The sequence below is a fragment of the Salvelinus sp. IW2-2015 genome, unplaced genomic scaffold (assembly GCF_002910315.2).
Source record: "Salvelinus sp. IW2-2015 unplaced genomic scaffold, ASM291031v2 Un_scaffold3354, whole genome shotgun sequence".
Taxonomy (NCBI): Eukaryota; Metazoa; Chordata; class Actinopteri; order Salmoniformes; family Salmonidae; genus Salvelinus; species Salvelinus sp. IW2-2015.
In genome coordinates this window covers 119,963-132,059 of record NW_019944638.1, presented here as the reverse complement: position 1 = coordinate 132,059, position 12,097 = coordinate 119,963, and the positions used below count along the sequence as shown (strand labels likewise).

At 41.7% G+C, this 12,097-nt stretch overlaps 2 protein-coding genes across 2 annotated transcripts in view; both read right to left on the bottom strand.

Moving 5' to 3' along the window:
- LOC139025829 (protein FAM13A-like) overlaps positions 1-8,337 on the bottom strand; it is a gene marked incomplete at its 3' end in the record, with an annotated part of 30,006 nt that extends 21,669 nt beyond the window's left edge. Inside the window, exons 1-2 of the mRNA XM_070441037.1 lie at positions 8,249-8,337; positions 2,237-2,467 (exon numbers count right to left, since the gene is read on the bottom strand). The remainder of the gene's footprint in view (positions 1-2,236; positions 2,468-8,248) is intronic.
- Positions 8,338-9,204: 867 nt separating this feature from the next.
- The window catches only part of LOC112075718 (protein FAM13A-like), a 23,562-nt gene continuing 20,669 nt past the window's right edge, over positions 9,205-12,097 (bottom strand). Inside the window, exon 5 of the mRNA XM_070441036.1 lies at positions 9,205-9,291. Coding sequence (XP_070297137.1) covers positions 9,205-9,291 — 87 coding nt within the window. The remainder of the gene's footprint in view (positions 9,292-12,097) is intronic.

Here is a 12,097-nt window from a genome sequence, read left to right as displayed (position 1 = left end):
GTTAGGGTGTGGCCGGGGTAGGGTGTGGCCGTCATTGTAAATAAGAATTTGTTCTTAACTGACTTGCCTAGTTAAATAAAGGTTAAATAAGCAATACCTAATTAAACAAACTTGATTTTATGCATGCCCAATATGACCAGGCCAATATTTTGTCTTTTACATTAACAACTACCTGCAGGAAGCTTATTGTTTGATTGATTGATTGACTAAGCCCTCCACAGACAAAAGCTCCATCTTAAATCTTACATCATAGTGACTGCATGCCATGCACTGAGGACAAGGCTATCTTGTTTACGAGCAACTGAACACTGGGTGTGCTAGCTAGCGCTAGCGCTAGGCTAATGCTAACATCAACCCTAAGGAGGCCTCAACAACCAACCAACACAGCTGTACACGTTATTTTGCAGACATGCTATTCCCAGACTGGGGACACTTGATCCAGACAGGGTCCAGTTTCAGCCAACTTATAATAAATATGTTTAGATGCCATTGGGATGCCACAGGAGCCTTGCGACCAAGATCGGCTCCCGACTTTTTAGATTCCCAAAGGGCACTGGCTGTTCTGAGTTCCGCACAATCACCCTACAATGATGGGAACGTCTCACCCTACATTACTCATCTCATATGTATATACTGTACTCTATACCATCTACTGCATCTTGCCTATGCTGTTCTGTACCATCACTCATTCATATATTTTTATGTACATATTCTCATTCCTTTACACTTGTGTGTATAAGGCAGTTGTTGTGAAATTGTTAGGTTAGATTACTCGTTGGTTATTACTGCATTGTCAGAACTAAAAGCACAAGCATTTCGCTACACTCACATTAACATTGCTAACATGTGTATGTGACAAATACATTTGATTTGATTTGATTTAAGATATTTACAACTAGTCTCTCGTACTGTGTTATTACACAGGGTTACTGGTATGTACCTCTAACTCAACTCATACTGTACTATTACATACTGAAAATAATAATAACTATTTCTATAGCTCTTTCAATACAAGTAACAAAGTGTTTCTCATCATAAAAGTACAAAAAAAGAAACAAAGACAGGAGGAAGGAGAAAGAACAGACAGCTAATTTGAATACACACATTCATCATACATTAAAAGCATCTTATAAAATTGTGTCTTCAGTAGGATTTAAAAAGAGGCACTGAATCTGCAAGCTTGATCTCCTCCGACAGACCCTTCCAAAGTCTAGGGGCCCTTATGGAAAATGTTTGGTCTCCTTTCGTTTTCAACCTAGACTTTGGAATGGTCAACAGGTCCTGCCAGAGGATCTCAGGCTACATCCTGGCTCGTAGGGAGATAAGAGTCAGAGATATAGGACGGGGCTAAACCAAGCCTTAAACATGATTGCTAGAATCTGGGTTCTAGCAAGGCGGGGCCAAATAAAATAACATCGGATTTCTTCTCATTGAGCTGGAGAAAATTGTCAGAACGTCCAACATTTGATGTAATAGTGCATGTATGTATTGTAATAACATGTACTCAATGTTTACTATAATGTTTGTGCTTAGTTATCATATAACCTATGACCCCCAAATGATAATCATAAAAGTCTGTTTTTAAGATCGTTGCAGATAGATTGATATACTTTTAAGTGACTCCATAAAATCATAAAAGCTGTGTTAGCAAACTAGGCTATACTTCCGATGTCTTGGCTGACAACAGGACCTGCAAGCTGTGTTAGCAAACTAGGCTAATTTCAGAAGTCTTGGCTGACAACCAGGACCTGCAAGCTGTGTTAGCAAACAGGCTATACTTCCGATGTCTTGGCTGACAACCAGGACCTGCAAGCTGTGTTTCTTCTCTGCTTTGAGGCAAACTTTAATTATTCAGGGAAGAGGTGCTACATGGACTACTGAACCACCAATACCATATGCACTGGAACAGAGGTAAAATACTAAAGAGTTTGTTTTATTATAAAAGAATAAGCGTTTTACATACATTTCTCTGCACTTTTTCTGCATTCGTAGCATTTTATTATGCATTTAATAAAAATAATCAGCTACCTAATATAACCTCTTTCCATTGACAATGTGCTCACCCCACTCTCTTAATAAGTTTTCACATTCGTGGAATTTTTTAAATCCCAGACATCCTATTGTGCTCCTGAATGAATACAACATCATGAACTACTAACCTGTTAAAGACTACCTATTTGTAACTTTCCACCATAGCGGCCCAAAATAACTGTCTGTTACTACACTACACACTGACCTGTTCAGGACCTCCATGGTCTTGACTGCGCTGACGTCCCAGCGTCCGTGGCTGGTCCCTGAGGGTCCTGTGGGCCCGGTGGGGTCAGCTCCATCCTCTCAGGGCTGGGCTCTCTCACCTCCGGAGCCAGGGGACGGGAAGGACCAGGGGCCTCACAGAGGCAGCAGTAGAGAGACTGGGAAGGGGCACAGCTCGGAGCACCGTCGCTGTCTCGCGCTTTACTTTCCTCACCTGTGGAAAGAGACAAGGAGAATGAAGGATGGGTGAGGCGGGTGGATTCCCTGTAATACCAGAGCCCCGTGTGTAAAGCCAGAGATGTAAACGATACCTGCCTCAGCATACTGTCACAGGGGCAATCAGATCAGCTGTGCTGACCTTTAGTCGGGTTACTACAGAATAAAACATGCATTGGAGGATAGGCTATGTACAGTAGAGACATGGAGGTTGGCTAATAAAAGAACAAATGAAGGGGGAAGGTTAGCCTTAAACTGGGTTGTATTCATTTGGGCACACCATAACAAAACAAAACATTTCAAAACATTTGGTGTTCAATGCAAATCGCTTATTGGAAAGGTTTAGATAGTAAGTACCCATTTTGGCCTGTTTGCTTCTGTTTCATGCCTAGTGAATACGACCCTGTGGAAATGAAAAGGGTTAAACTCCTCTTTCTCTTACCGTGCTGACTCCTAGGGGTATAGCTGGCGGTAGCCTGTGTATCTACGGTGTACCTAAAAGCAACCTCATCCGTACCACTGCTATGTCACACCGACCTTTCTTCATGTCGACGGTGTGTGCACCACTAGTTTACTGTTTCAGTTCTACAGAGGTGCGCTAGCTACATCTAATGCATATAACTGAGAGGTGTGTATTTGGGGGTAAGAGAAAAGTGTGAATGAGAAACGTGAAGTTATTCARATGTTAGCAGTCCACTGTGTCGTAAGCCTAATGGGTCTGAAGCCTACAGCTCAACTATTRATCAAAGGCACAATAACCAATCCCGACAGGGTTTGGCTCTGGACAAAAGCCAATGCTAAAGCATTTAATGATGAGGAATGGAAGCACTTTATCAGTGAGCCACATTTATCAATGGAACATCCAGTCAGGGCTGGAATCGTTGTTTTTTTCTGTTACTAGGAGAGCCATGGAAAAGGTCTAGTAGTTGATGTTTTTCCGTTACAGAACAGTTTGAAAAGCTTCTAAGCCTAAGGGACTAGATGTTGCACTTCAACAACAGATGTCAGGAGTTAAGTGATGTATTTGGCTTAATGTGGGGGGCGGTGCATCCAGAACGCCAGAGGGTGAGGGGGGGGGTATTGACCCCTCCACTACTAGAAACACAACTTCCAGTCTCTTAAAGCACCTGCAAAGGCAACACGACCAACACACAACTCATAGCGAAAGACCCCCTGAGACCTGACCACTGCTGCTGAAGATGACTGTAGGCCTACCTCAACCAAGGCTTGATTTTTATGTATACAACGTAACGTTGACATTGTTTACACTGAGTGAGGATGCACAAWGTTTTGAGGTGTAATGCAAAAGCAATATATCGAGTATTATAAAGTGAGTGGKTCGAGCACTGAATGCTGATTGGCTGACAGCATTTATTTTTACTGCTCTAATTACGTTGGTAACCAGTTTATAATAGCAATAAGGCACCTCGAAGGTTTGTGGTATATTGGCCATATAACACACCTCCTCGTGTAACTAATTACTTTTTCCAGGGAGTAATAAGTAATTTGTTATTGTTGAAAGAAGTAACGAGTAACAGTGAATATATTACTTATTTTTTTCAAATGACCCCAACACTGGTGACGTCAGGAAGTGGSYGATCAGGAGAACTGAGTAAATAAACGCCATTCTGTCACCAAGAAAGACAACCTGGCAGTATGACAATGTGTTAATGACAGACTTTTTAGGCTAAACAGTTTATTATTGTCCAATTGACCAAAGAGGAGGTGACCTCATTTCGAAAACAATGACTTAACAATTACAAGTTGGATCAAAAATCCAAAACACACCAAATGCTGCAAAAGAAATAACAACAATCTGTGACGAGGTACCCTCCGTTCTGGAGTCACGCACAACCACCTGTGAAACATGCCTTTTTAATCACCAAAACTACCTTTAGCTGTAGAGGCAGAGGCAGCGGTGTTGACAGACCAGTTGTCTAGCCTCTTTTGTTGGAATGAGAGACATACCTGTTAATGTGTTGTAGGCCTTGTGAAGAACAACACCCACTTGGCTGAGACTCTCATCACAACACAATGATCCAAAAAAACACAAGCTATTATTATAGCAGCAAAAAGGCTTTCACATAAATACCGGAAAAGGAGTGACATTAAATTCCAATACCGCTGTTACCATAACAACAGAATGTTTGCTTATGTTTTGAAATGTAAATATAAATAAGAGCACACGCAAAATAGACTACAGCAGTTGAATGATTATGTCACCATGGACTTTTCTTTAACTGAGAAAGTCCCAGCTAAAATGGGGAAAGTCACTTGAACTGTCACGACTCCGACCGAGGCAGGCTCTCCTTCCCGTTCGGGTGGCGCTCGGCGGTCGTCGTCACCGGCCTATTAGCTGCCACTGATCCTTTTCTCCCCTCCTTATTGTTTATTGGTTACACCTGTTTTGTGTTTGTTCGTAATTAGTTGGCTTATCAGTCAGCCGGCCCGCCCGTTTCTTTGTGCGGGATTGTTAGTTTGTAAGCGTGGTGTTTGTTTCGGACTATACATGTTTGTGTATGTTCGAGTTTGTTACTGGACTGTTTTCGTTCCCCGTGTCTGGGGCAGTTTATGGAGAGCACCCAGTGTATAGTAGGTGGCCGAATCTCCGTGTTTCATTAAAGGAACATTTGTTATTGCATCCTCTGTTTCCTGCGCCTGACTTCGCACTCGACACCCAGATCCTTACACATGAACTCACTACAGGAGTGTTCACTGTGTTGGATAACGTGGTACATACAACAACAGGTGAACAGGTTCAGATATACTACATCATAAACATATTTAGGGCCCTCTGACCGATGGTGGCAATTACTCATCTCACGTGTCCCAACACTAGACCAGAGCCTCGACAGATAAGCTGAGTTTACAGCCTCTACAGAGATATGAATASATATAAACTGAGCCTAATGTATGCGAAATGGAAACACTAAGATTCGATTCATCGATTCCATATGTCACAGCCCCTCTCAGTTGCACACGACAGATTTATATAGACATGCCAAACTACAGTGTCACACTAAGGCCCCAAATGTGTGTGTGAGTGTGTGCTTACTGCACAATACCTACATCTGAATGACTCTCAGGGGAAGAACCGTAACAATGGCTTTTCACCTATAGTTCCCCCTCCCACCATAGTCAAATTACCTGTAGCAAGCCAGCGAGCTAACTTATCTACACGCCATATCTTTGTTAGGTTATATATTTAAACAAGACCGTCATCCAAGGCCATCATGGGTAAATATCCCAGATAAGCATGCATTGYTTTTATTAGGCTGCAGATTCAAATACAGTATACCGTATACGGCTACAAAACTATAACTAAAACTGATCATTTATAAGAAAMCCGTTTATAAAGGAACCCCATGGTGAATTACAGGATATGACTGTATTTATTATGTAGTGGGAAGTCATGTGCTTTATGTGACTGCATCAACAWTAAATGAAAGGTAAATTCCCTTCATTTTCCATCAACATGAAACTAAAGGGGAGTTCCCGCCATTCTAAATGCCCTTGAATTGTTATATTTACTGTTATCATTTYAAWTACAATTGATATTAACAAGTTTGTTTTATCCAGGGCCATATTATTTCAAAGGTCAACTGGCGATCTAACATTTCCTGGAACGCTATCAAKGCTAACGTCACCGAAATGGCTCAAAATCTAATGAACAAGCAAACAAAACCAACGTGTTTGTCAACAACAATATTATCAAGGAGCAACAACAATGTAGTACGCTAGATTAGATCCTGCTAGCGATGCTAAATATGAGCCTAATGCACAGGGATTTTACTGGCTCATTTAACATGACATTTTAGTCAWTTAGCAGACGCTCTTATCCAGAGCAACTTACGTGCGTGCATACATTTTAAATACTGGTCCCCCGTGGGAATCGAACCCACAACCCTGGCGTTGCAAGTGCCATGCTCAACCAACTGAGCAACATGGGTCCTGGGGACTCTGCCAGGGATACGCCAACAAAAAAAGTCCCTCATCGGCAATAACTTGTCTTATTTTTCATCACACCATGCTACGCTAATCCCATTGTTAGCTCAATCAGCATTCCTCAATCTCTTCTCTGGCTTCGGTCTGGATATTAAAGAATATCCTATGGACTAACTCTGATAATTCTTTTATAGCCTTAGACAAACAATACATTCAGCTAGTGTTTGTAGGTCTATGAGTCACAACAATAGAATTGGAATTTAATTCCATTCTAAGTCAAGGGTTACAACTTTATGAATTCTAAGAACGGAAGCCGGTTGGTGAGGCTATTGGGCTGTCTGCATCATAATGCCACAGGGAGGACAGGGAGGGCATATAGCCTGCGTAGCTCCTGTGGTGTCATTGTGAATAGCTTGATTGTTGTTGTGTTGTGGCCGTTCTGGCTTCCTCTCATTGATTTACCTTATCAAAATCAAGTCATGTGAGCGAGTGGCTTGATCAGAGCCATCACTATCAGAAGCCCACGACCAGGGCCGGCTCCAGGCATAAGCGTTCGCTTAGGGGCCCGACCTTACAAAAATGAGTCGGGGTCTCAATTACTGTTAGAGTTAGAATACACAAGGTGCAAGTTTGAATTTGGTTGTGGATCAGCAGTTTTTCTCTTGTTTTGTCAGTCACCGACAGTCACTTAATCAGCTAACAATTTTAAGATGTTAAGTTAGTCTAGTCAGTTATCTAAACTTGGTATCATGCCAATACCGACCGGGCACACACGAGCCCCCATTGATTTTGTTAGTCACTCCACTCACACAAGTCATGGCAAATGATTACAACTCAGAACACTTGCTTTAAAACGCAACATTTTCTCTACACCCCATGGCAAAATGAGTAGAATGTACTTTAAAATGTACGTTTTTCTTTCCACCGTCAGGAGGGGGCCACACTAATGTTTGCCCGCCTGGTGGGGGGGGGGGGGGGGGGGGGGGGCGCCTTGCCCACGACTGACCCTTGATGGGTTTAATACAAAGCAGGATCACTGAGTTAGCCAGCTAACTTGCCTAAATATTCTGAAAAACTTTCTGTATTTTTTTTTAAAGATAAACTTGAAATAATATTTTTAAATCCTTAAAGTTTTGTGAAAATTCCCAAACAATAATGGATTCTTAAAGCAGGTAAATAAATATATTTTACAGCTTGATGTATCTTCTTGTGCCTGTATGTGTATTCCCATTATATGTGATTTTCTTCTCCTCAACTTTCTCTTCTCCTCAAGCGCTTGAGACACATCAAAGGGTAGTCTAGACTCATTAAACATGGTCTAATTGGCTCAACAACCAAAAACACATCTCTAAGTTGAACTTTCTAAATGCACCAGAAAATCTATTGTTATTTCTGATTGATTATCAAAGTCATCAAACTGTGCATGTGCACAGCGCGCGTACAGGCGTGTGTGTGTGTGTGTGTGTGTGTGAGTGAGTGTTTAGGGGAGATGCAAATACAGCCACAACATTGACAACATTAGGTAGTTTGTGGCATCAGAGTCCGTTTCCACAAAGCCTCAGAGTAGGAGTGCTGATCTCGGATCAGTTTCGCCTTTTAGCTCATATTGAATAAGACTATATGGACAGATGGGGATCCGATCCTAGATCAGCAATCTTACTCTGAACCAGAGCTAACCCACCATATATCAGATATAATCGATAACACATGGTTATGGTGCAATTATAAGGATTGGATGTCTATTTTAGGATAGTGCAATCTTAAGGCAATCAAATAAACATTGTTTATGTTTTTTAGAGAGATCAAGTCGATATCTGAATCTATTCAACTGTACCTTCTTTTTCCTTGGCGTTATGATTGGATTTTCATTGGATTGTTCTTTTGATGACTTCGTGTCATCTGGTGGACTGTTGGATGCAGCCTGGAAACATAGAGTGACAAAGTACATATCATATCATTCATATAACATGAAGTATTTTTCTGTCAATAACTTACGGACGTTTATGCACGAAATATGTTTATTTTTACGTTTCAAAACCATGTCTAATTGACTACGTCATGTGACCACATTGTTGCTATTCAAAGTACCATGTTGGGGATTTCTTAGTTAAAAGTACTCTGTAAGGGGAATTCTACACTGTTGAGGAATTCTTAGTAAAAAGTACTCTGTTAGGGGAATTCTACACTGTTGGGGAATTCTAAGAGACGTAGTTCATGCAGGTTAACACTGAGCATCCTACATGTGTACATTGGGCATAGGGAGACAGCCTGCATTCTCATCCTGACACAAACACGTAGCCTAAACCAGGGGGGGCTGCTGAGGGGAGGACGGCTTATAATAAGGCTAGAAACGGAGCCAATGGAACGGCATCAAACCTTCCACTTATTTCGCTCCAGCCATTACCACCAGCCCGTCCTCCCCAATTAGGGCCACCAACCTCCTGTGACCTAAACATTGTGTTCCATGGCAGGTGCACACACACAAACTAAAGTATATCCTTCTCACCCCCTCCCCCCCCTTAAAAGATTTAGATGCACTATTGTAAGTGGCTGTTCCACTGGATGTCATAAGGTGAATGCACCAATTTGTAAGTCGCTCTGGATAAGAGCGTCTGCTAAATGACTTAAATGTAAATGTTAAATGTAAATGTAAATGTAAACAAGTATGCATAGGCAGGCAGCACGTACCCCGCATACAGATACCTAAGCATGTGTATTCCATGGCAGGGGCACACAAAACACAACACGCACACACACCCTTTTCTTTCTGGGAACGGTGAATAGGTGTCTTCAGAGTGTGTGTGGAGTGCTTGGTGTGGTTCCGGGTGTTTTCGGTGACTCAGTATCTGTCCTATTCACCGGGGTCTCCTTGGCCTCCTGAAAAAGACAACAACAAAAAAGTCTCACACCACAATTCACCTATTGACCACTATAGATGGGCAGGTCAGAGAAGCAGCATGAGTTACTGTAGGCTTTTATTCCTTTGTTATTGAAGTTACACCGTTGCCTCATCGAATGGGTGTGAATATCATGCCAGCTATACATTCCAGAACAGGACTTTAATTAACATTTATGTTGGGGCCAAGGGTTGGAATTGGAGAGTGAAAATCATTTGACAAGGTAAAAATGTCTTCTGACTTAAATCCCCAATGATTTTGCAGTGGTGAGTTCCCAGAGTGATTAACACACTCTCATAGCAGTGTGTGTTCTCCTCCCACACAACAGTGATGTCTATCCTCCCACAACACGGAACAAGTGTGTTCTACCTCCCTCACAAGTGTGTTACCTCCCTCACAACAGAAGTGGTGTTTTACCACCCCAGACAGTGTCCAGAACAGATGAGACAGGTCAAATGTCTGTGCGGCGCCTGACCTTAACCGAATATACCCAACCCCTCCACCCAAACACCCCCATGGTCAACTCTCACCCCCCCTTTCTTACAGTAAAGGACAGGAGCAACCTGTATCCATGGCTACGTGCAGAAGAAAGCAAATGAGGGACATTGTGGAGGTCAATGGTCAAAAAGCAGCCTCAGGAGGTGTAGGAGTAAGTAGGTGTAGAGGAGATCAATTCCAATAAGGAGCTGATCAGGCAGAGGGGATATCCCACAGGTCAGCAGCCAAACCTGGGGTCGTCGGGTGTTGTGAGGCCCCTAAGGCCCCGAGAGTCCCTGGGCTGCTACAGACATTTCAGCAATTGGCAGAAACTAGAGAATATTCACGTGAGGCACCAACACAACACAACGACAACATGCATGATAAAACACTCAGCACTTCCTTGATGAGGGCTGGACTGAACCAAATGACCAACTTGGTCCTTTATGTTAGAAAGTGAATTGAGAAACTCAAATGGAACTCATGATAAAGTTCTACTTCTGGAATGAAGGTATGTTTTGAGACATAACTCTTAAAATAACATTTATGAGTCATGTATAGTACGTCTGGGGTAACAGTGTTAGTCGTAACCAACCTCTTGTACTGTACCAGTGAAAAGTTTGGACATACCTACTCATTCAAGGGTTTTTATTTATTTTTAACTATTTTCTACATTGTGAAACATCAAAAGACTATGAAATAGCACATATGGAATTACATAGTAACTAAAAAGTGTTAAACAAATCAAAAATGATATATATTTGAGAGTTCTTCAAAGTAGCACCCTTTGCCTTGATAACATCGTTGCATTCTCTCAACCTACAAACATAGGTAGTACCTGGAATGCAGTTTCAATTAACAGTGTGCCTGTTAAAAGTTAATTTGTGGAATTTCTTTCTTCTAATGCATTTGAGCCAGTCAGTTGTATTGTGACAAGGTAGGGGTGATATGCAGAAGATAGCCCTATTGTAAAGACCAAAGTCATATTAGAGAAAGAACAGCCAAATAAGCAAAGAATACTTTAAGACATGAAAGGTCACTCAATCTGGAAAATTCAAGGAACTTTTGAAAGTTTCTTCAAGTGCAGGCGCAAAAATCATCAAGCGCTATGATGAAACTGGCTCTCATGGGGACCACCACAGGAAAGGAAGACCGAATTACCTCTGCTGCAGAGGAACAGTTTTATTAAAGTTAACTGCACCTAGATTGCAGCCCAAATAAATGCTTCAGAGGAGTCTGCGTGAATCAGGCCTTCATGGTCAAATTGCTGCAAAGAAACCACTACTAAAGGACACCAATAAGAGAAGAGACTTGCTTGGACCAAGAAACACGAGCAAGGGACATTAGTGGCAAGGGGATTAGACCGCATGGAAATCTGTCCTTTGGTCTGACGAGTCCAAAATTTGAGATTTTTGGTTCCACCGCCATGTCTTTGTGAGACACAGAGTAGGTGAACGGATTATCTCCACATGTGTGGTTCCCACCGTGAAGAATGGAGGAGGTGTGATGGTGTGGGGTGCTCTGCCGGTGACACTGTCCTGTGGATTTATTTAGAATTCAAAGGCCCTTAACAGCATGGCTACCAACAGCATTCTGCAGTGATACGCCATCCAATCTGGTTTGGACCTGGCCCTCCACAATCAACCGACCTCAACCCAATTGAAATGTTTGGGATGAGGTTGGACTGCAGGAGTGAAGGAAAACAAGTGTTCGAGCATATGTGAGCCAAATAAGCTGCTCAGCATATATGGAACTACTTCAAGACTGTTGGAAAAGCATTCCAGATGAAGCTGGTTGAGAGAATGCCAAGAGTGTCAAAGCTGTCATCAAGGCAAAGGATGGCTACTTTGAAGAATCTAAAATATATTTTTGATTTGTTTAACACTTTTTTGGTTATACATGATTCAAAATGTGTTATTTCATAGTTTATTGTCTTCACTTATTATTCTACAATGTAGATAATAGTAAAAATAAGAGAAAAAACCTTGAATGAGTAGGTGTGTCCAAACTTGTGACTGGTACTGTAGGTAAAAACGGCATTAGGGATACTGTAACAGGTAAACTCACCAAGTAGCCTTTTCATATACTGACTAATAAGTATTGTCCCTTTCTGACCACTAAGGGCCCAGGCCCAATCAGGAATGACAATTGGGAATAATAGGTTTTTATATCCTTAAAGTTTGTGAAAATTCCCAAAAATAATGGATTCTTAAAGCAGGTAAATAAATATGTTTTACAAAGCTTGATGTATCTTCTTGTGCCTGTATGTGTATTCCCATTATATGTATTGTTTCTTCTCTTTCTTCTCT